General features: G+C 40.0%; 1 protein-coding gene across 4 annotated transcripts in view; it reads right to left on the bottom strand.

Annotated features, from left to right (window-relative positions):
• Nucleotides 1-25,955, bottom strand: part of cep78 (centrosomal protein 78) — a 117,442-nt gene that overhangs the window by 3,039 nt on the left and 88,448 nt on the right. For all 4 annotated transcript variants that reach the window (XM_073070405.1, XM_073070422.1, XM_073070414.1 and 1 more), the window contains 3 exons: nucleotides 21,087-21,233; nucleotides 19,640-19,717; nucleotides 8,150-8,316 (listed from right to left, as the gene is read on the bottom strand). In XM_073070405.1, the coding sequence (XP_072926506.1) occupies nucleotides 8,150-8,316; nucleotides 19,640-19,717; nucleotides 21,087-21,233 (392 nt within the window). The remainder of the gene's footprint in view (nucleotides 1-8,149; nucleotides 8,317-19,639; nucleotides 19,718-21,086; nucleotides 21,234-25,955) is intronic.

Genomic DNA, 25,955 nt, shown 5'->3' with positions numbered 1-25,955 from the left:
TCGTGTTACATAATGATGAAAGTTTCTTTCTATCAGAAATAGCTAAATATCAGCATGTGTTTCCAAAAATGCCATCTTAAAAAACAATATATACAGTGGCATGCAAAAGTTTGGGAACCCCGGTCAAAATTTCAGTTACTGTGAATAGCTAAGCGAGTAAAAGATGACGTCATTTCCAAAAGGCATAAAGTTAAAGATGACACATTTCATTAATATTTTAAGCAAGATTACTTTTTTTATTTCCATCTTTTAAAGTTTTAAAATAACAAAAAAGGAAAAGGGCCTGAAGCAAAAGTTTGGGCACCCTGCATGGTCAATACTTAGTAACACCCCCTTTGGCAAGTATCACAGCTTGTAGACGCTTTCCTTAGCCAGCTAAGAGTCTTTCAATTCTTGTTTGGGGGATTTTCGCACATTCTTCTCTGCAAAAGGCTTCCAGTTCTGTGAGGTTCTTGGGCCGTCTTGCATGCACTGCTCTTTTGAGGTCTATCCACAGATTTTCGATGATGTTTAGGTTGGGGGACTGTGAGGGCCACGGCAAAACCTTCCGCTTGCGCCTCTTGAGGTAGTCCATTGTGGATTTTGAGGTGTGCTTGGGATCATTATCCTGTTGTAGAAGCCATCCTCTTTTCATCTTCAGCTTTTTTTTTTCCACAGACAGTGTGATGTTTGCTTCCAGAATTTGCTGGTATTTAATTGAATTCATTCTTCCCTCTACTAGTGAAATGTTCCTCGTGCCACTGGCTGCAACCCAAGCCCAAAGCATGATCGATCCACCCCCATGATTAACAGCTGGAGAGGTGTTCTTTTCATGAAATTCTGCACCCTTTTTTCTCCAAACATACCTTTGCTCATTGCGGCCAAGAAGTTCTACTTTAACTTCATCAGTCCACAGAACTCGTTTCCAAAATGCATCAGGCTTGTTTAGATGTTCCTTTGCAAACTTCTGACGCTGAATTTTGTGGTGAGGACGCAGGGAAGGTTTTCTTCTGATGACTCTTCCATGAAGATCATATTTGTGCAGGCGTCGCTACACAGTAGAACAGTGCACCACCACTCCTGAGTTTGCTAAATCTTCCTAAAGGTCTTTTGCAGTCAAACGGGGGTTTTGATTTGCCTTTCTAGCAATCCTATGAGCAGTGCTCTCAGAAAGTTTTCTTGGTCTTCCAGACCTCAACTTGACCTCCACCATTCCTGTTAACTGCCATTTCTTAATTTTATTACAAACTGTGGAAATGGCTACCTGAAAACACTTTGCTATCTTCTTATAGCCTTTTCCTGCTGTGTGGGCATTATTTATTTTAATTTTCAGAGCGCTAGGCAGCTGCTTAGATGAGCCCATGGCTGCTGATTGTTGGGACAAGGTTTGAGGAGTCAGGGTATTTATAAAGCTTTGAAATTTGCATCACCTGGCCTTTCCTAATGAAGACTGTGAACAAGGCAAAGCCTGAACAAGCTAATTAAGGTCTGAGACCTTGGTAAAAGTTATCTGACAGCTCAAATCTCTTGAGGTGCCCAAACTTTTGCAAGGTGCTCCTTTCCTTTTCTCACTCTAAAAATTGTACATAACAAAAATAACACACTAATCTTGCTTAAAATGTTGAAAAGAATGTTACATCTTTACTCACTTAACTATTCACAGTAACAGAAATTTTGACCAGGGATGCCCAAACTTTTGCATGCCACTGTACCTGAACAGAGGACAATATGAAGGGAGTGTATTAAGTGGTTTCCAGCATTCATATTGAAGAAGCTTGAAAAAAAATGTCAGGAATTAACTTCTAAACCTAGCTGTGACAGGAAGATAAAAAGCAAACCTAAGTTGCTGGACAAAAGGTAAACCTTTTCAATGTGACACTGCTAATAAAACCTTTGCCTCACATCTTCAGTGACCACAATTCAATCCAGACCTTTACTTCATTGTCATCAAACAATTGATACTAGAGCATACAATCATCACTGCGATATTTGATTCTGCACTTCGTGCTCCCTGGAGTACAAATCGAAGTAAATATAATAAAAATTTAAATTATAAATCATAATTTAAAAAATAGAAAAGGGAAAGTAAGGTAGTGGAAGTCAGGTCCAGATGGCCAGAGCCGGGTCAAGATCCGTTCAGCAGTCTCATCACAGTTGGAAAGAAGCTGTTCCCAAATCTGGCCGTATGAATCTTCAAGCTCCTGAAGCTTCTCCCGGAGGGAAGAGGGACAAAAAGTGCGTTGGCTGGGTGGGTTGTGTCCTTGATTATCCTGGCAGCACTGCTCCGACAGCGTGCAGTGTAAAGTGCGCCCAAGGATGGAAGATTAGTTTGTGTGATGTGCTGTGCTATGTTCACAATCTTCTGCAGCTTCTTCTGGTCTTGGACAGGACAACTTCCATACCAATTCTATACCATTCTAGTTTTATGTAGAGTTAGCAAGTTCTCCTTATGACCACACGGACTTCCCTTGGATGTTTGTATTTCCTCCCACATTCCAAAGTCATGCAACTTGGTAGGTTACTAAGTGCATTGCAAATTGCTCCAATTATACAAGTTAGTGGCAGAATCAGGGGAAATGGAATTGGAGTATTATTGTTACATGTACCAAAAATTAGTGAAAACAGTTTCTTTGCATGCAATCCAAACATAAATACATCTCGGTAGTAAAATGGAAAACAGAGTGCAGAATATAGTGCTACAGTAACAGAGAAAGTATAGCGCAGGTAAATAAATAAAGTTGATGGGAATGATAGAAAAAAGGTATGGGATTAGTATATCATTAGTGTAGGTGGGTGCTTCCTGATTGGCATGGACCTGGAGAGTAAAAGGACCCGCTTCCATATTGTCTTGATGATATGGGTCATTCATTATGTGCCATGTTGTATGACATGAGTGATCATAGTCTTGACCATGATTGTTCTTGGCTAATTTTCTACAGAAGTGGTTTGCCATTGCCTTCTTCTGGGGAGTGTCTTTACAAGACAGGTGACCCCAGTAATTACCAACACTCTTCAGAGATTGTATGCCTGGGGTCTGCAGTCACATAATCAGGACTTGTGATATGCACCAGCTGCTTATATGACCATCCACCACCTGCTCCCATGGCTTAGTGTGACCCTGATCGAGGGAGCTAAGCAGGTGCTACACTTTGCCCAATGGTCACCTGCAGGCTAGCGGAGGTAAGAAGTACCTTAACACATCCTTTCTTGACATAAGCTTTGATAAGCTTATGATATAAGCTTTGATATACATTTAGCACAATTTATATTACACATTTTATTTTTTGATGAAAGGAAACAAAAAGTTGAAGGATGATTAGTTCAAAAAGTGCTTCCATCTTTACTGCTTGAGGTGATGCAGAAATGGAAGTGATAGGAATGAAATGAAAAACATAATGCCAATCAGATTTTATAGGCTGTTTGATGAAGGGATACTGAAGACAGGATATTACTGGCCAATTCTAGGTTAAAGCCCTCAGAATTAGTGTTGGCTGGGTCCTGCAAGCATTCCACACAGAATAGCTAACATTTCACAATGCAAGTGCTGTTTATTTTCAGACTCATACATGAATAAAGTTCTAAATATACAAATCAAGCTCTGCCTGACACATGCCAGGTGATGTCTAGATCAGACCTGCTGCAAAATCTCTAAACTCATTTATCTGAATGAAGATTGCATGGCCATGGGTGAAAGAAAGGAAAACAGGACAGCAACAAAGCTCAAAGTCTGAAGTAAAATTTATTATCAGAGTACATACATATCACCACATACAACTCAGATTTTTTTTTCCCCTGTGGGCATACTTAGCAAATCCATAGAACAGCAACTTTAAACAGAATCAATAAAAAACAAACCATGCAAATGCAAATATAAATATAAATAAATAACGAGAGCTTGAAATAACAAAATAAAAATTCCTTAAAATGAAACCATCAGTTTCAGGAACACCAGAAATAGAATGTGTGTAGTTATCCCCTTTTGTTCAAGAGCCTGATGGTTGAGGGGTAGTAACTGTTCTTGAGCTTGATGGTGCGAGTCCCGAGGCACTTGTACCTTCTACCTGATGGCAGCAGCAAGAAAAAAGAATGGCCTAGATGGTGAGGATCCTTGATGATGGATGCTGCTTTTCTAGAATTAGAATTTATTTAAATCTTGGCTGTGGCGTCATCGGTAGACTGGTTCCATCAGTAGGCGAATCGCAGGGGGTCCAGTGTGGGTGGTAGCATGCTGCAGATGTAGTCTTTAACCAGCTTCTCAAAGCATTTGCTTATAATTGAGGTGAGTGCGACAGAGCAAAAATCATTCAGACATGCTACTTTGTTTCTTTGTTTTTCTTAGGTACAGGAACAATGATGCACTATTTGAAACAGGAGGGCGTTATACTCTGAGAGGGAGATATTAAAAGTGTCTGTAAACATACCAGCCAGCTGTTCAGCACATACTTGGAGGATGACCAAAGTGCAGGTCTCATCAGCAGCTCTCCTTGGGGGTTCAGTCCTATCAACCTCGAATTGAGCATAAAAAAAACATCTAGCTCATCCAGCAGCGATGTAGCAATGCTGGCTGTACAATTGGGTTTCCTCTTGAAGTCCATGATGGTATGCAGTCCTTGCATGTGTCATTGTCAGTGTTATGACTGGATTTTGTCTGTGTTGCCATTTTGCCACCTTGGTGGCTCTGCATCAATCATAGTGGCATCTCTGGAGCTCCTGTTGGTTTCCAGAGGTGAAAGCTCTATCCCTTGCACTGACAGCAGCACGCACCAAACTAATTATCCATGGCTTCTGGTTTGGGTAGACCTGGACTGATTTTTGGGGAACAATATCTACAATGCACTTCTGGAAGAAACTTCTGATCACTTCTGTGCATTCGGAGATGTTCTCAGCTCAAAATACCTCCCAGGTGACACTATCAAAACAGCCTTGTAACATTGAGTCTGATTGGTTGGACCAGTAGGAGATAGTTTTCACTATGGCCGCTTCCTGCTTCAATTTCTGCCTGTAGGTGTGTATCTATGGCAAGATGGAGGAATGGTCACTTTCCAAACAGAGGGCAAAGAAGTGCTTTGTAGGCATTGTGGAAGGAGAGTAGCAGTGGTCGAGTATGCTTCCTCCCCGTGTGCTCACCTTGATGCGTTGGCAGAACTTTGGGCAAGTTCTAGTCAGCAACACTTTATTAAAGACTCCAGCGATGATGAAAGCAGGTGTGTGGTTTCATGGATATTGACGATTTTGCATAGTTCATTGATAGCCAGGTTGGTATCAGTCTGTGGTGTGATGTACACAGCTGTAATAATAACAGGCATGAATTCTCTAGGCAGCCAGAAAGGTCGACATAGCAGCACAAGGTACTCCAGATCTAGGGAGCGAAAGGATTTGAGGGTGTGCGCATCACATGGGTCGCACCAAGCATTGTTCACCATGAAACATACTCTCCCACCTTTACTTTTCCCAGAGAGGTCTCTAGACTTGTCTGCTCGGAACACACAGAACCCAATGGGTTGGTCTGGCATTTCCTTCATCAGGTTTCAGTAAAGCACAAGGTGTTACAGTGCTTTGTTTCCCATTGGTAGGACATTCTGGCTCTCAGCTCACACAACTTGTTGTCCAGGGACTGTACATTGGCCAGGAGTATGCTGGGAAGCGGTGACCAATTTGTGCAACGTCTTAACCTAACTAAGATGCCAGATCTTCTTTCTCGCCTTTGGCAACACTTCCTCAGTAATGCTGATGTGGTGAATGAACCTCCCATGGTTCATGCGAGCAGGGGTTCCCAGTGGTAGAAAGGTGGCATGTTATGATTGAATGCCATCTTTCCGATGTTCAAAAGAGTCAATCAATCATACCTGATGTAACTTTCAGCTTCTTGCAAGAGAAGTGCAGAAAGTAGAGAGAGAAGCAGAAAATTACAATGCTGATTCAAAATACACAACACGGCACCATCTTGGTTGAGCAGCCTACGGCAACGTTTCATGTAATGTGCTCAATGGTTGTGAGGGCTTTACCCGTGATGTATTGGGCTGAAACTACTACCTTTTATAGGATTTTCCACTCAAAGGCATTGTTGTTCCCATACCAGACCGTAATGCAGCCAACCAGCGCACTTTCCACCACACATCTATAGAAGTTTGCCAAGGTTTTCAATGACATGCCGAATCGCCGCAGTCTCCTGAGCAAAGCAGAGGTGCTATCGTGCTTTCTTTGCAATTATGTTTATATGATAGGTCCAGGACAGGTCCTCCAGGGCAATGACACCCAGGAGTTAAAGTTACTGACCCTCTTCATCTCTGATCCCCCAATGAGGACTGGTTCATAGACCTCTGGTTTTCCTCTTCTGAAGTCTACAATCAGTTCCTTGATCTTATTGACATTGAGTGAAAGGTTGTTGCTATTACACCACTCAGTCAAATTTTCAGTCTCCCTCCTGTATGCTGCTTCATCACCACCTTTGATATGTTCCACAATACTGGTGTCATCAGCAAACATGTATATGGTGTTGGAGCTGTACTTAGCTACACAGACATAGGAGTAAAGCGAGTAGAGCAGGGAGCTAAGCACACATCCCTGTGGTGCTCTTGTGCTGATGGAGATTGTGGAGATGTTTTTGCCAATCTGAACTGACTAGGGTCTGCAAGAGAGGAAATCGAGGATCCAATTGCACAAGGGGGTATTGAGACCCGGGTATTGGAGTTTACTGATTAGTTTTGAGGAAATGATGGTATTAAATGCTGAGCTGTAATCGATAAATGACGTAGAATCGGCCCTCCTTATCCGCGAGTTCCGCATGCGTGAATTCAACCAACCGCGAAGCGAGAAAACCCGGAAGTGCTCTTCCAGCACTTGTTGTTCGAGCATGTACAGACTTTTTTTCTTGTTATTATTCCCTAAACAATGCAGTATAACAACTATTTTACATAGCATTTACATTGTATTAGGTATTATAAGTAATCTAGAGATGATTTAAAGTACACGGGAGGATGTGTGTAGGTTATCGTGGATTGGGATCGAAAAAAAATCAGAAGTTCTCTTACTAAGTAAGTCGGAACAGGTACATCCGCTATTATTTAGCATCAGTTAGTCAAATGTTTGTCTTTGTATATAGTATATATTTTACCTTTCTATGCATATAAAACACTTAAGAACATATGTTTCAGCGCCGGGCTTGGGAAAGAAGTTCCCGAGTTCAATCCAGTGACAGATCGCTCCCTCGTGTGCTCTCCATCTGTGCCTGGTTGATGTGGAGGATCAGAAACCCAAAACCCCAAAATTAAACCACTGCGCTGCTTAGTAATAATTGTAACTTTCATCGGGGCAGGGCCTTTCTCACTTCATCCTTTAAAATTGTTCCGATCATTGACCAACTATAGCCTAATGCTTTTCCAATGTTTCACCTCTTTCCGATCGCTTTATTATTTCCACTTTATTTTCAATCGTGATCGTGATTATTTTCCTGAACAGAAACACTGTGGATTCAGAGCTCTGCCGCCGGGTCCTAATATCCACCACACTGAAACAGGCTGAATAAGGGACTTGAGCATCCGCTTTTTTTTTGTATCCACGAGGGGTCCCGGAACCAATCCCTCGCGGGTAAGGAGGGCCAACTGTATACATGTCTGCTGTCCAGGTTGCTCAACATGTTTTACCCAAATATTTTTAGTTAAAAGTTTTCTCGTTGATTCTATTTTTAAACATTTGTTTAATAACCATTATTAATATTTTATTTTACACTCTTTATATTACTCCACTATATTGTCAAAAAGCAACTGAGATTGGCCTCCCAGGGAATGGGGGCAAGTTGCTGTGGATGCAATTCAGACCACCCATTAACCTGATTTTTCAGAAAAGTTTCTTTATACCACAACTTTCAGTCAAAGTTCAATCATTCAGAAAGGAGTGGAGAGAAAAACGCTTGCTGATCAAATTTTTTTTAAAAATGTTATTGGCAAGATCAGACATAAGTTTTGAATATTTGTTCTAGATTGATAAATCTACTTGATAATATGAAAGCAAGCAAAGATAATCAAAACTGTCAGTAATTAAGGAATTAATTAAATTATACTGGAAATAAATTTGTGCAATAAGTATGATTACAGTATGCCATTGACAATGCGACTCTTCAAACATTAATTTTATGAAAAGAAGGAAATACAAGAAATATAGCACTACTTACCCGGCATCTTTCAAGAGATCTAAAAAGGCATGAAATTTCCGGAAAGAAGCTTCAATGCTTTCAAGCACACCTTCATCCTCAAGAATGGTACCAGTTGTTGATTGTGCATGCAGAGCATCAGAGAGAGATACATTGATGTTCCGAAGCCGAGTATTCTCAATCTCAAGCTACAGGAAGATAAACAATGAAGACTAACTTGTATCAAACATTTTTAAGATAGCACCCTGTTTCCTGATTTTGATAATCATATCCAATATTTATTTATTTCATTAATAGAGCTAGAGTAATACAGACAAAAAACAGGCTCTTCAGCCTAACTCAAATATGCATACCAATGTATTCATCCCAAGCTAGTCCCATTTGCAAGCACCTGCTCATATCCCTAAAACACAGAAGAGCATTTACAAGACTGCTTTGAATCGGTGGACTGCACCATATTCAGGGACTCATTTTCAGATCAGAATGAATATGCCATGACCATCACTGACTTCATCAAGACCTGCATGGATAAGTTTTTCCTCTGAGAACATACTGAGTTTTGCAAACTCCGAAGTCCTGGATGAACCGGGAGATACTCAGTTTGCTGAGAGCCAGATCGGGCGTACAAGACTGGTGATCTATAATCCGACAAGATGTCCAGGTACAACCTACAGGCTGGACAATACGAGGACAAATTTGGCAAATCTGTGTGAAATTAGAGACACAATTGGATGTATGACAACTGCAGCATTGTTTACATGCAATTACTGCCTATAAGATGAAATCCAACAGCTTAAATGGCAGGGATGTTTCACTCCCCAACATCCAATGCCTTTTATGCATGCTTTGAAAGGGAGAGCAACACTATACCTGAGCTAATTCCCACAGCATTTAGCAACCCTGTGATCTCTATCTTGGAGGTAAATGTCACAGCATCTTTCAATAGGATGAAACCTCACTAGGCATTAGGTTCCTATGGTGTATCTAGCTGGGTGCCAAAAACCTGTACCAACCAATTGGCTGGAGTGTTCAAGGACATCTTCAGTCGGTCAATGTTGCAGTCTTGAGGTTCTGACATGATTCAAAAGGGCAGGAATCATACCGGTGCCCAAGAAGAGCAGGGTGAGTTATCTAAATGACTATCAACCAGTAGCACTCACATCTACCATGTTAAGAGCTTGGTGATGGTTAAAATTAACTCTTGTCTGCACAAGGACATGGACCTACTACAATTTGCCTACTACTGCAACAGGTCTGCAGCAGATACAATCTCACTGGCTTTCCATTGTGCTTTAGAGCACCTAGGCAACAGCAGTTCCTAAGCTAGACTGATATTTATCGATTGTATCTCAGTGTTCAACTCTATCATCCCCTCAGTACTAATCAATAAGCTTCAAAACCTGGATCTCCATTCCTCAGCAACTGGATCTTTGACTTCCTCATTGGGAAACCACAGTTAGTATGGATCAATGCTATCTCTTTCTTGCTAACCTCCAAGATATGTACTTAGCTCATTGCTCTGCTCTATCTACATTCATGACCATGTGGCTCAGCACAGCTCAAATACCATCTAAAAGTTTGCAAATAACACCATTATTGTTGGTAAAATCTCAGAAGGTAATGACAGGCAATGTACAGGAGTGAAACAGATCAGCAAGTTGAATGGTGACACAATAATAACCTGACACTCCGCATCAGCAAGACCTAGGAATTGATGCGTGCTTCAGGAAAGGGAAACCACAATAATATACACCAGTCCTTAGTGAGGAGTAAGCAGTGGAAAGGAAATCAACATCTGGGAGGATCTCCCCTGGGCCAAAAGGTAAATGCAATCACAAAGAAGACACTCCAGTAGCTCTACTTCATTAGGATTTGAGATTTGTTATGCTTCCAAAGACTTTTGCAAATTTCTATACATGTATATTGAATAGCATTTTGACTGGTTGCATCACAGCCAGGTATGGAGGCTCCAATGCACAGGATCACAAGATGCTGCAGAGTTATAATCTTGGTAAGCTCCATCTTGAGCATGACCCTCCCTACCATTTAGTACGTCAAGAGGTGGTACCTCAAGAAAACTGCATCCACCACTTAGGATCTTCACCAATTGGGACATGCCCTCTTCTTGTTACTACCATCAGGAAAAGTAACAAGAGTCTGAAAATCACAGGCAACACTACCTCATTATTTCTATTTTTGCACTATTTATTGAGTAATTTATATTGTCTTTGCACTGTATTGTTACTGCAAATCAAAAAAATTCACTTAGGACAGTGATAATAAACCCGATTCTGATTTGATCTATGTATTTATCCAAATGTCTTTTAAAAGTAATTCTATTTGCCTCACCATTTCCTCTCGATTTCACATATCCACCATCTTCCATGAGGTTACCTTTCAGGTCCAATTTAAATTTTTCACGTCTTACCTTCAACTTATGCCCTTCAGTTTTTTTCCCCCTTCTCTGGACAAAAAAAGACAGTGCATTCACTCTGTCTATTCCCCTGATGACGTTATACACCTAAGGTCACCTCTTAATCTCCAATACTTCAAGGAATAATGTCCTAACCTGCTCAGACTGTCCCTATAAATCCTCAAATATAGTCCCTCAAATCCTGGCTGCAACCTCTAAATCAGGGGTTACCAACAAGGAGTCCACCAACCCCTTACTTAATGATACTAATCCATGGAATAAAAAAGTCTAAATCTTTCTGGTTTAACCAGAGCAACAAAAAGTGTACATAATGCTCCAAGTGTGGCCTCATCAGTGTCTTGTACTGTTACAGAATATATCGACTCCAATAGTCAATGTCCTGGCTGATGAAGGCTGGCATGCAAATGCCTTCTTCACCTGTCTACCTGTGATGCCACTTTCAGCAAACTATATACCTGTATTCCTAAGCCTCACTGTTCCACAACACTCTTCAGGGACCAACCATCCCCCATAAAAATCCTTTTCTGGAAAATCAAAACCAATAACTCTTCTTGAAAACAACATGAAAGTAGATCACTTACTAATGAGAGCCACATATCTACTGCAACATAACCATAAACCTTGTTGGTTTGGACTGGAAGGAGTATTTTTTATTTATATTTAAAAATATAAATATACTGGGCTTAGATACTTTTTTGTATATTAAAATTATCACATTTCAATATTAAGATTTAATTCAATTTACATGAATATAGGGTAATGAGATTCCAAGTGTGACTCAAATATGTTGTAGTTGATAATATTTTATCTTTTTTTTGACTTATAATATATATCTTCTTGTACTCTATTCTTCTATATAGAAATTAATAAAAATATTGAAAGAGAAAAATATAAATATACAGGCAGACTGGAGGCAATGAGTGGGAATTAACGGGGCCTTTTCTGGTCGGCTGCCAATGATTAGTGGTGTTCCTCAGGGGTCAGTATTGGGACTGCTACTTTTCACATTGTTTGTGAGTGATTTAGATAACAGAATTGATGGCTTTGTGGCAAAGTTTATAGATGGCACAATGATAGGTGGAGGGGTAGATAGTGCTGAGGAAGCAATGCGATTGCAATAGGACTTAGACAATTTGAAAGAATGGGCAAAAAAAGTGGCTGATGGAATACGGTGTTGGGAAATGTATGATAATGCACTTTGGTAAAAGGAACAATAGTGCAGACCATCATCTAAATGAGGAGAAAATTCATACAGAGGTGTAGAGGGACTTTGGAGTCCTCATGCAAGATTCCCAGAAGGTTAATTTACAGGTTGAGTCTATGATAAAGAAGGCAAATGCAATGTTGGCATTTATTTCAGGGTAATAGAATATAAAAGCAGGGAGATAATGCTGAGGCTTTATAAGACACTAGCCAGATGGCACTTGGTGTACTGTCAACAGTTTTGGACCCCATTTCTCAGAAAGGATGTGTTGTCATTGAAAAGGGTTCAGAGGAGGCTCGCGAGGATGATTCTGGGAATGAAGGGGTTAACATGTGACCAGCATCTGGCAGTTTTGGGCATGTATTCATTGGAATTTAGAAGGATGCAGGGAGATCATTGAAACCTACAGAATGTTGAAAGGACTAGATAGGATGGATATGGAGAGCACTTTTCCTATGGTGGGTGTATCCAGAATTAGACAGCACAGCCTCAAAATTGAGGGGTGACCTTTTAGGACAGAGGTAAGGAGGAATTTGTTCAGCCAGGAAGTAGTGAATCTGAGGAGGCCAAGTCAATGGGTATATTTAAAGCGGAAGTTGGTAGTTTCCTGATTGGTCAGGACATCAAAGGATATGGCAAGAAGGCAGATGTATAGGGTTGAGTGGGATTCAGGATCACCCATGATGAAATGGTGTAGCAGACTTGATAGGTGCAGAATTAGGCAATTCAGCCTATGTCTTATGGTCTTATATATTCAACTGAAAAGCAATACACTTTCTTGGAAACATTAAGGTTACATTGTGAACCCAAGTTCAGTCCTGACCTCCAATGCTGGCTTTGTGTGCAGTTTGCAACAAAGTGACCACATGCATTTCCCCAGAGAATTCCTGTTTCCTTCCACATCCCAAAAACCTATGAGTTAGTAGATTAAGTGGATATTGTAAATTGCCCCGGTGGTAGAATCTGGGGTATTTTGATGGAAATAGGGGAAAATAGATCACAGAGAAAAGTAGTAGGATATGAAATTGTTCCAAAAACTGGCATATTGGGCAAATAGACAGACATATTGGGCAAATATGGCCTACTTCTGAGGAAACAGTAAACTAATTTTGGTTGATATTGAAAGAATAGCTGGTTCAATTAAGAAATCCAATACAGAAATATGAACAAATTTATTTCCTTACAAAATGTTTTAATGTAGAAATTCCTGTCACAGGAAGTAGTTTAGATGGATAGTTTAGACTCTTCTAAGAGGAAATTCAGCTGGCTGAGCATCTGGAGATTTTAAACTATAATTTGAGCCATGCTTTTCAAATCTGAAACAAGGATACAACTTTTAACTGGTAGAAGCTTGGTACTCTCTTCTACAAGCAGTGTTTGCTTTTCAGATCAACTGTTAATTTTAAATGAAATCAGTTTATTATAATGGTTATGGGGAGAAGAAAGGAGAATGGGACTGAGAGGAAAATGGATCAGCAAAGATGAAATGGCAGAGCAGACTTCATGGGCTTAATAGCCTAATTCTACTCCAATGTCTTATGGTTTTATTACTTTACAATTCATTCTAGAAGTTTGGAGATTAGAGCATCAAATTTTTCTTTTTTGCAATTATTAACTAACAATCTGCCATACTAATTTCTAAATGTGAACTATATCAATATTGCTAAGTTATTGAAAGATACCGGGCCAAGACAAATCAGCTATTGTATTACCGTGGTCAAACAGCCCAAGGAGCAAAGGACTATATGTGTGATTGAAAAAAAATAAGAACAGATATAAAGGGGTAAAGTAAATGATGGGATGGGAGGTGATACCAAAGAAATAGAATACAAGTTGCATTGGATTGAATGGCTTGCTTTTGTACTGCTTATTCTATTCTTTTTATTTAATGATTTTCTTAAAACTTCCTTTCTAGATTAAAATATTCAATCCAGTCATGAGGTTTAGCACTTGTGAACATTTACAGTTAAAATTTATTATTAAATTCCTTTATTTTCAACATGTTTTTCATCAAAAATCTACTGTAGGATACATAGTACATAGTTCCATCACAAATTGGTATATGATTGGTGTACGTATAACAAAGCTCAGATCTAATCCATGATGGAACTTCTGCATTAATTCATTAAGAGAAAAGGGAAGCACAATACAGAACAAAGATCAGATGAGAGACAGGAAATAAACAGTCTTCTTCTTTGAAACCACTCATGAGGTCTAAAATGACCACTGAACATTTGGGCTTTCCAGCATATGCAATACCTTTAGACCCATAATGTAAATGCTTACCTAATAGAATTTAACTAGTAAATTACAGACTTCCTTTGATTTATGTTATTTTAGAAGAATAGAGAGATCTTGGGGTCCTAGTCCTTAGATTCCTCACAGTTGCCATGCAAGTTAATAAGGTGGTTAAGAATTCGCAGGGTGTATTGGCCTTCATTAGTGAAGAGGATTGTGTTCAAGAGCTGCAAGATAACATTGCAACTCTATAAAACTCTGGTTAGACAATACTTGGAATATTGTGTTCATTTCTCAATACTTCATCAGAGGAAGGATGTGGAAGCTTTATAGAATGTATCAGATACTAGAAGGTGTCAATACCAGAGGGACATCAAGGACTGCTGTGCAGTTTGCTTCGCAGAAACAAGGCTTACCCCCACCATTTTGGGCTCTACACTGCAGCCAAAGAGCTTCACCATTTCCCACAAAGACAGGATAGTTAAGTCAGAGTATGTTTCATGATTAACTCACCATGGTGCATAGACGTAGCAATTCTGTCTCAGTTCTGCTCACCCGATCTGGAACATCTATCTGCTGAGGGAGCTTTCTTCCATCATCTGGTAATGGTGTATACCCCACCCCTAGCCAATGTCAGGCAGGCCCTGGAGGAGCTGAGCTGTGATTAGGGGTAATGAAACAGTATACCCTGATGCCTTCCTTGTCACTGTGGGGATTTCAACCAGGCCAGCTTGAAAAAATCTCTGACCAACTACCACCAACATATCACCTATGGAAACAAAGGAGCCACCGTACTTGACAGCTGTCACACTCCATCAAGAACGCTTACCGTCTTTCCACACCTGCAATTTGGAAAATCCGATCATCTCGCTAGGCTTCTACTCCCAATGTACAGACAGAGATTAAAGACCACAGCACCAGTGATGAGGACCAAGAAGGTAATGTCAAGGGAGGCAGAGAAGCACTTACAGAACTGCTTTGAGTCGGTGGACTGGACAATATTCAGGGATTCATCTTCAAGTCTCAATACACCATAGTTGTCATTGACTTCCTCAACACCTATGTGGATGAGTGTGTGCCTGTGAGAAAATACACAATATACCCAAACCAAAGGCTGTGGATAAACCAGGAGATTTGTAGTCTGCTAAGGGCTAAACCTGTGGTATTCAAGACCGGTGATCCAGAACTTTTCAAGATGTCCAGGTAAGGACTACAGAAGGCTATTTTAAGAGTGAAACTCTGGCAGGGCTTGTAGGCCATTACTTCCTACAAGGTGAAACCTAACATCACAAATGGCTGTGATGCTTCACTCCCAGATGAGCTCAATGCCTTTTAGGCATGCTTGAAAGGGAGAATAAAACTACACTTGTGCAAATCTCTGCAGCATCTGGTGACCTGTGATCTCTAAGAGAAAGAGTACCTCACTATTGTATACGAGCAAAACAAATTTCACAACATATGTCCATGATATTAAACCTGACTCTGATTCTGAGGTGTAAAGGAAATTTACTAGAACGCTACCTCCATTAGAGAAAATGCTTTCTGAGGAAAGGTTGCTCAAGCTCGGATTTTTCCTCTTTGGAGCAAAGGAAAGGCAACTTGATTTAGGTGGATTAGATAATAAGGGACATAGATAAGAATGGACAGCCTGAGCCTTTTTCCCAAGATGATAATGGCTAACATCAGCGAAAATCTATACCACTAAATGCAACGTGTAGTGAGACTGTCAAGAAGGACATGCAGATGATACAGCAAAATTGCAGACAGTGGGATAAGTTGTATTGTAACAGGGGTACAAAATCGGAAAGGGTGATGAATAGAGGACTGAAAGTGTTATATTTGAATACACACAGAATATGGAATAAGGTAGATGATCTTGTAGTGAATTGAATTGACTTTATTTCTTACATCCTTCACATACATGAGTAAAAATCTTTATGTTACGTCTCTGTATAAATGTGTATCGTGCAATCATAGTAATTTATAATTCACAGTAAACAAAACAGTCAATGTAACATAGAAATGCACTCAAATCAGCGTGAGTTAATCAGTCGGATGGCCTGGTGGAAGAAGATGTCCTAGAGCCCAATGGTTCTGGCTTTTATGCTGCAGTACCATTTCCCAGATGGTAGCAGCTGAAATAGATTGTGATTGGGGTGACTCCAGTCCCCAATGATCCTTTGGGCCCTTTTTACACACCTGTCTTTGTAAATATCCTAGATCATGGGAAGTTCACATCTACAGATGCGCTGAGCTGTCTGCACCACTCTCTGCAGAATCCTGCGATTAAGGGAGGTACAGTTCCCACACCAGGCAGCAATGCAGCCAATCAGGATGCTCTCAATTGTGCCTCTGTATAAAGTTCTTAGGAATTGGGGGCCCATACCAAACTTCCTCAACCATCTGAAGTGAAAGAGACGCTGTGTGGCTTTTTCACCACATGGTTGTTGCGTACAGACCATGTGAGGTCCTCGGTAATGTGGATGCCAAGGAACTTAAAGCTGTTTACCCTCTCAACCCCAGATCCATTGATGTCAATCCGGATTAGCCCGTCTCCATTCCTCCTGTAATCCTCAACCAGCTCCTTTGTTTTTGTGACACTGAGGGAGAGGTTGTTTTCTTGACACCACTGTGCCAGAGAGATGACTTCTTCCCTGTAGGCCACCTTGTTATTGTTTGAGATTAGGACAATCAATGTAGTGTTGTCGGCAAATTTAATTAGCAGATTAGAGTTGTGAGTGGTGACACTGTCATGAGTATACAGGAGTAAAGGAGGGGACTTAGTACACAGCACTGAGGGGCTCCTGTGTTGAGAATTAGAGAGGTGGAGGTGAGGGAGCCCACTCTTACAACCTGCCGGTGATCTGACAGGAAGTCCAGGATCCAGCTGGACAAGGCAGGGTCAAGGCCAAGGTCTCTGAGCTTCCTGTCGAGTCTGGATGGAATTATGGTGTTGAATGCTGAACTTGATAATGCTTTTCACCCTGCCCAGACAGCATTTATGGTAGATGTTCTCAATGGTGGGCAATTGGGTGCCGATAATCCACTGGGCCGTTTTCACCACACGCTGGAGTGCTTTGCGGTCTGATACGGGACAATTGCCATACCACACTGAAATGCAGTTGGTAAGTATGCTCTCAATGGTACAGCGGTAAAAGTCCATCAGTATCCTGGGATAGAGGTGAGCTTTCTTGATGCTCCGCAGGAAATAAAGGTGCTGTTGTACCTTTTCGATCAGGATGGAGGAGTTCAGGGACCGGATGAGATCCTCGGAAATGTGGACACCAAGAAATCTGAAGCTTGATACATGCTCCGCTACAGCTCCATTGATGTAGATGGGGATGTGAGTGTGGCTCCAAGCATGCCTTAAGTCCACAATGATCTCCTTGGTCTTCTGGGTGTCAAGGGCAGGTTGTTGTTGGCACACCACGCGGCCAGGTGCTGGACCTCGTCACTGTAAGCCGTCTCATCACCCCCTCTGATCAGGCCAACCACCGTGGTGTCGTCTGCAAACTTGATTATGCAGTTAGAACCATGTACAGGAACACAGTCATAGGTGAAAAGGGAGTACAGAAGAGCGCTCAGTACACAGCCTTGAGGCACACTGGTGTTCAGGGTGACAGTGGAGGAGGAGAGGTTGTCTAACTTAACAGATTGGGGTCTGTTAGTCAGAAAGGAACAGGACATTCGGCCCACAAAGTTGTGCCAATCCAGCTAAGAAGCAAATCAAAAACACCCAAACACTAATCCCTCCTATCTATACCACGTCCGTATCCCTCCATCTTCCTTACATTCATGTGCCTATCCAAACGTCTCTTAAAATTCTCTGATGCACCATACCAGGCAGCACATTCCAGGCATCCACGACTGAGTAATAAAATTACCCCATTCACCTCCCCCCCCACCTTCAGTGCATGCCTCCTTGTATTAGACAATTCAATACTGGGAAAAAAGATGCTCTCTGTCCACTCTGTGCCTCTTGTAAGACTCTTTCAGATCTCCCATCAGCCTCTGATGCTCCAGAGAAAACAACCCAAGTTTATTCACCCTCTCGTGATACCACAACAGTCTGTAAACTTACTAACCCACTCATTTGTATATGACGATAAATAGCAGAGGTCTTAACACGGATTACTGTGGAGCACCACAAGTCACAGACCTCCAGCTGGTAAAAGTTCCATCAATCACTATCCTGTCTTCTATTGGCAAGCCAATACTGAATCCAAATTGTCATTCATTGTGGATCCAATGCATTTTTATATTTTGGATGAACCTTCCATGGAGGACCTTTGTCAAATGCCTTATTAAAATCCGCATAGACAGTACTGACAGCTCGACCTTCATTAATAACCTTTGTTACCTTCTTGTAAAACTCGATCAAGTAATTAAGACTTACTTGTCCCATACAAAGTAATGCTGATTTTCCCTAATTAGGCTGTGGTTTTCCAAATGCTTATGAAACACTCTGGTTCCGTCAGCTGCGCAAGTCTAGGGATAACAATCTCTGGCCCTGCCAAGCATGTGAGATTGAGGCGCGAGCCCACCTTGAAACTCCCTGTTTGTGTGGATGCTGTGTGATTTGCTACCCTGTTACAAATAAGTACCACAAAGTAACAGACAGTACGCCACATACAATTAAAGCAAAAAAAAAACACAAAAGGGCCCATTTTAATGGAACAGTCTAATGTGCACAAGTTGGAACTCACAATTTCCCCTTCGCCCATCCTCCTTCGATCTCCCCGCACTTCGGATCATGACCCCATTCTGGGTCGAGTCCTATGACCTCTTCCCTCCAGCATCTTCTCCCTTCATCTCCTGCCAAACCAAAAGACCTAGCTCACCCCAGTGTCAACCACACAACATGAAAACACTCCCCCTTCATGGGATGGCTCACATTCCAAAGCAACCGTTATCTCTAACCATAACCCAAACACCGCTTCTACAGAAAGACCATTACATTAGCAGTAAAATCTTTCCCAGGCTGCTACACTTATAAATCCTATCCCTAAAAAATCTTTACAGTAATTTGAGGCTCACAAGTTAATAGTTTCCAGATTTATCCCTATTTCCCTTATGCCCCAGCAAATTAGCATGCTCCATACTGGTGCTCCTATCCTTCATGTCTTTCTTGATAAATACTGACGCAAAGTACTAATTTGGGACCTGACCCACATCCACCTTAAAGCACACGTTCCCTCCATTTTCCCTGAGTTATCTACTCGCTCCTTAGTTATCCTCTTAGAGCATAACGCTGAGTATTCTGAAACTACAGTCAAAAGTTTGATTCAACTTTGTTACTGTTAATCAATTTGAATGCAAAACATTTTAAAAACCTGATGTGCTGAAAATGAATTAAGTATGTACAAAATTCCACAGAGTCAAGATAATATTGGTCACAAGAATAAATTCAAAATTCATAACTCTGCTTTGGCCTTATGACAGGAGACAAAAAATTAAACAAGTATCATAAGTATAGAAACTGTGCTCAATCATATTCCTTCTTCATCCAAATCCCAGATGCTTACACTTACAAGCATGGCTAAAGAAAACAATTACAAATTCCAATTGCTAATCATGCTAAATGAACTACAAAGTAATTTACCAGAGGATAGGAAGAAGTTCACTTTCCCATTACCTCCATTAATCGAGCATCAGCCTTTGTTCGTGCTCTCATTTCTTCTTCCAGCCTTAAATGACATTCTTCCAGTTCCATCTGAAACAAAATGTTGTAACTGATTCTTGAATGTTCAATAATAAAGTTTAAGAAATTCAATGATCAAATTGACAGGTCTTGATGGTATCAACAGATGGAAGACAATTTAGATCAGGGGCTCCCAACCTGGGGTCCGTGGACCTCTTGCTTAAAGGTATTGGTCCATGGCATAAAAAAGGCTGGTTTAGGCTTGATTTAGATACTCCAATCAGTAGCTTGGGTTTCCTCTAAAGCTGAGGATAAAGAAGTAATACTACCTCATAGTAGACAATAATCTATCTATTCTATACAAGTACACAATTCTGTATATGGTTGTGGGTCATCTAATCAGAGCTAAACTCAGTTTTTTTTTAAATTAGCCTTTTCTGCTCCAAGTTAATAAATCATACTTCAACATCACCAACCAGTTACAGAAGTAACTCTTTTATGCCCTGTCAATATTCAATTGTACTTGGGCTCAGTTCTGTATCATTTACCTACTTGTCCAGCAACAAAACAAATACAAATCCTGGATAAACCAAATATTTCTTTCACTCAACCAGGACAACAAAGACCTTATCCTGCTCTCAAGAGAAATCCAATTCCTGTTATGGATTTCATTTACCTTCCCTTATGCTTCTCAGACTAAAATTAGTACCTTAAAGTTTAAAGTGTTAACTGGATTATCTAGATTTCCCCAACATAAATTCTAACTCAAATATCGCATATTACAAACAAAGCAATACATGTCCTGTAATCCAACAGCCATCCAGCAGCCTTGACTTCAAACTACATGCCAGCGCTAGGAAGTACAGGTTAACAAAGCTGAATTAGGTCAGCAGATGAACAAAGTACAAACATGCAACAGCTAATTGGATGATACCTTGAAACTGCTGTCTATCAAATCATGAGCTACTGTGAGAAAATGCATTTAAGACGCGAATCTGAAGTGGCATAAGTTAGCAACTCATTTTTAACAAAAATACTTCTGCTGTATTTTAGTCCATTTAATTCTCTGATCTCTAAATTTATAGTATTTAACAAATTGCATTTACTTTAATATTTTAATAAATATCAAGAGTAACTTTCTTGAAAAACCCTTACAAATAACAAAAAGCACCCAAGTACTTATGAGAGTTCTAACTCTAAAAAAAACTGTTAATCTAAGTTTTAACATTAGCTTAGTAAACTATAAAATCTTACCATGACTATTTCAGTGTACAGCAAATTCTCTGCCTACTTCTGAATTACAAAAATGTTCAGTAATCCATATCAAAGACTGAAGATTGAAGATTATAAGCATAGATAAAAAGTGACTTAAATATTTGAACAAGGAAATTTTGTCTTAAGAATATGAATAATGAGTTTTTGTTTTGAGATATGCAAATACCTTTAAGCAATTATATTGCTGCACTGAGATTGCATCAGATGAATCTCCCACAGTACTCATTTGCAACAATTGCTGAGGAGTATAGACAGTTTCTTCAGTATCTGAAGATGATGCACTTTCCAAAGTTACCTTCACTGGATTGCTAGCCTGCACTTAAAAGAATTGACAATTCAGTATGATTATTAAATCAAAGCAAGTGATTATTAACAAAATAGTGCCATTATTTTTAATTGTTCTTATACCGTTGCTACAAGAAAACCTAAATTTTGGTCTAGTGTTTAAAGAATCTTTTCAAACTTTACTACGGTTAGGTAAATAAAACTTGAACAAACAAGCTATAATTCTATTTTAACAAATAATAACTTACAGTTCAGAATAATTAGAGATTAGCACATAACCCCAACCCAATTCATTCCGTGCTACCTACTGCAATAAAAAAAATTTGCTGGAGGGAAATAAAAGGAGTTACGCTATCTTGCTACTGTACACTATTCAAATTGCTTCTGTGCTGGCCAATTAGATACTGGATACAAACTCAAAGTAAATTAGCAACTTCTGAAAATACAAACAATATCATGATTTATGTTCAGATCATGATTTATGCTTAATATGTCAAAGAAGGCTTAACATAATGTTAGTGACAGTAATTTAATGAACAGAGCATTTAAAAAGAAAAGTTAGGACTAATATTATAAAAGAAAATCAAATACAAGAAAAAAGGCAATGTTTTTATCCAGTCTTGGATGAGCCTCAATTTAGCTTCACCTCAACAAGATTGATGCTTTGATTAATATTCATCAGCAACCACCTTTACAATTCCATTCCCTTCCCTAATCACAGTCAAGACAATATTATTTTGTCCACTTCAATCCAAGCTGAATTTCTGAACACATTCATTGGTTTTGAGGACTACGCAAGTCTATTGTAACAAAATCACATCAAAACAGCTGCCACAGATGTCATCACTCATGCCACTATATTGCCCAAAATGAGCTATTCATTTATTGGCTTGAGCTTTCTCACATTCAAACTCAAGAAGCTAGCTCCTATAAAGTTCCGCTGCAATAAACACATCAGGACCCCATTCTCTTCAAATCGCAGTAATCAGAAGTAAATTCATCCACAGACCCTCATTAGTCTTTTTCCTTTTCATTAAGCCTATATCCTTAAAAAAAGCACAAGTCCAGTAACTGCTATGTTCAGTGAAGTTAGTATCATAATCAGTGTTGTTCTACAACACAGAACACTACACCACAGGATAGGCCAATACCATCCACAAGGTTTTGTTGATCCTGATGCTAATTTATACTAAATGTCCTCTTGCTGTTTGTCACTCATATCCCTTAATTTCCTTCAATTTCATTTATTTATCTAAAAACCTGTTGTATTCGACAGCCCTACCAGTGAAGGCTAGCATGCCGCATGGATAGCCAATTTCAATGAACTAAGGATCCAGACCCCAAAACCCCTCTGTACCTCAATTACACTGGACAGCAAAATTTTTTTGAAAGTGTTGCTTCCTCAGAAATTTTTTGATGATTATGATAGATTCTTTGAAGCTGAGCACAAATACAATTTCAGACTACTTTTATCAGGTAGGAATTTGGAGAAACAAGAAATTAACTTATATTGAATATAATGTGTTTTAAATGCATAATGGTGCTGACACTTTGCAATAGTTCAACTAAACTAAAAATGTTCTGTGGATGATATTCATTGGTACTTAGTTTCTGAGGCTTCTTGCTTAAGTGTTCAACAATGATAAGCCAGCACTGATGGATTCCCGTTGCCTGATACCATTTCTTCATGACCGCCATATCCTGGTGAAACTTTTCAGCATGCTCATCAATGACAGCGCCAAGATTTGTAAGGAAGAAGTCTAAATGGGAATGCAAAAAATGAATCCTTAAGTGACATGTTGCACTTCATGGTTTTGTTTGCTTGAAGCATGTTGTCAACCAGCTCCATGTAACCTGGAGCTCTGTAGTTGCCAAAAAATTGTCAACAACATCCTTAAGTGCCTTCTATGTGATTTTCTCTGGTCCTAATTGCCTGTCATTGATGACCTGTTTTGTGTGCCAACAAAAATGCCCTCCTTAATCTTGGCATCAATTATTCTGGGAATTACTGTTTCAAATATTGAAATCCTTAATGGAAATTTAAAGCCTTTCTAAAATCTGTCCTGCCATGCAGCATCTGTCTTGTCTAAACATGCCCAGGCATGCCTGGACAAGATAGGAAATTTTCATCTTGTGTTGTGGGCAACATTTTAATTGACTTGAATTAGGAATTAAGAAATGTAGGTGTTTTTTTTTAAAAATGGTCTGTGATAGGGAAATTTTGTGGTGGTTTTCATGATCAGCAGCAGAAAATCCATAAGATACATGCAAAAGTATTGAGGAAGCAAAATCTTTGTTGTCCAGTGTTATTAATAGGTCTACCATTAAATGTACTCTTTTACTTTCATTTGACCACCCCAAGTGCAACACCTCACATTCCTCTGGATTAAGCTCCATTTGCCACTTTGCTGCCCAAATCTGTACTGATCTCTCTCCCAGTGCATTCATAGTCCTTCATACACTACCCACAACTCCCCCCCGATCTTGCTGCCATCTGTAAATTTGTTGTTCACCCTTCTAAATTTTTATTCAAATCATCAATTGTATATCAAACAAAAGAAGGGCCCAGCACCAATCCTCGTGGAACATAACTGGTCATTGACATCCAGTCAGAATAACAGCCTTCTATCTGTACTCTGTCCTCAAAAGGGAAGCCAGTTCTGAATTCATACTTGCAATTTACCCTGAATCCCATACATCTTTATCTTCTGAATCAACCTACCACAGGGGACCTTAATAAATGTCCTACGGAAATCCACAGAGGTTAACACCCTCAAATGTGTTTGTCATCTCCTCAAAAGACCTGATAAAATTTGTCAGGCATGACCTGCCCTACACAAAGCCATGCTGCCTGTCCTGAAGCAGGCCACACCTTTCCAAATGCACATAAATCTTGTCACTTTGTATCCTCTCAAACAGCTTCCCTACCACTCACAAGAGGCTCACTGGCATGAATTTACCTGGATTATCCTATTTCTTTTCTTGAACAAAGGCACATTTGCTACCGTCCAGTGCTCTGAGACCCCACCTATTGCTTATGAAGGCACAAAGATATTTGTCAAAGCGCCAGCAATCTCCTCAGTTGCTTCGTTCAGTATTCTGAGATATATACTATCAAACCCTGGGATCTGAAACATCTTAATGCTTTTCAAAAGACCCAGCGCTACCTTCTAACCTCAGAATTTTTCACTACATTAGTAAGCCACACTCTGCCTTCACTACCCTCCAAGTCATTTTCCTCAATAAATACTAACACAAAGTACTCATTTAATGCCTCAGCCATTTGCTCTGACTCCCAAGTACAAATTCCCTCCTTTATCCTTCAGTGGATCTACTTGCCACTTAGTTATCCTCTTTTTTCCTTAACACAATTATAAAATGCTTTGGAATTCTCCTTCACCTTGTATCCCAAGGACATTTCATGGCCCCTTTTGGCCTTCTTAATTGCCTTCTTCAGCACATTCCTGCTTTCTTTATATTCCACAAGTACCCAGCTTGATTTCAGTTTTCTAAACATTATATATGTTTCCCTTATGTTCCTGCCTAAATTATTGACCTCTTTGTTCATCCAGTGTTCCATTACCTTACTGGAATATGATGATCCTGAACTTTGATCAGCTGATCTTTAAACAACTCCCACATGCCAGAGTGCACTTGCTCGGCAGCAGCTACTCTCAATCAATGTCCCTCAGATCCTGTCTTGCCCTGTCAAAATTTGCCCTCCCCCAACATAGCAACTTTTCACTATACCTGATCTTCACTCATAACTATACTAAAACATGAGTTGTGGTCACTATTCTCAAAATGCTCACACACTATCAAGTCTATCACCTGATCAGGCTCATTTCCCAAAATAAAGTCCAGTACATTTACTTCCCTCGTTGGTCTTTCCACTGTTTCAAGAACCCCTCTTGCATTCACTAAAAAAAATCCCCGTGCATCTAATCCTTTTCTATTAAGAATTTCCAATCAACACTGCAAAGTTAAAGTACCTCACTATGACAAACCTGTTGTTTTTGCACCTTTCTATAATCAGTCTACATACCTGTTCCTCCATTTCCCGATGCCCACTTGGGCTTTACAGTATAATCCCATTAACATAACTGCATCTTTCTCATTTCAGAGCTCCACCTAAATTGCCTCTGTGATAAGACCTCCAGTGTATCCTCTGTGTATAGCTGTGATGTTCTTCCTTATCAGTAATGTAATCCCTCTATTTTTTTAAACTCCATACTATGTCTAAAACAATGAAACTCAGAAATTTGAGCTACCAGTCCTGTCCCTCACGCAAACAGGTCTCTGTAATGGCAACATCATAATTCCATGTACTGATCCAGATTTTTAGTTCATCATCCTTTTCTATAATTACTCTGAGCATTAACAAAAACACATTTTAGTCCATCAGTTCCACCATGTTTATTACGATGCCCTTGCTGTCCTTCAGATGCCCTGAGATTCAGGTTAGTATTTGGTGTTATATACATGTTTTAAACAAGAAATGTATTTTGAACTTTGATTTTCCTTTCAATCCTACTTGTCATACTGCTTTTCTTGCCCTCAACCCTACCACCTACTGCCCCACTGCTGTGGTTTCTATCACTCTGTCGCTTCAGTTTAAACCCTGAGTAGGACAGTAGTTCCCCTCTAGTTTAGATGAAAACCATCTTGCTTGTACCAATCCCAGCTGCCCTGGAAGAGAACCCAATGATGCATAAAACTGAACTTCTCCTCGCTGCCATGTGCTCCTTAG

Source organism: Hemitrygon akajei, chromosome 2 (assembly GCF_048418815.1).
Source record: "Hemitrygon akajei chromosome 2, sHemAka1.3, whole genome shotgun sequence".
NCBI lineage: Eukaryota > Metazoa > Chordata > Chondrichthyes > Myliobatiformes > Dasyatidae > Hemitrygon > Hemitrygon akajei.
The sequence above is the reverse complement of the archived record's forward strand: the minus strand, read 5'-3'. Positions and strand labels throughout refer to the sequence as shown.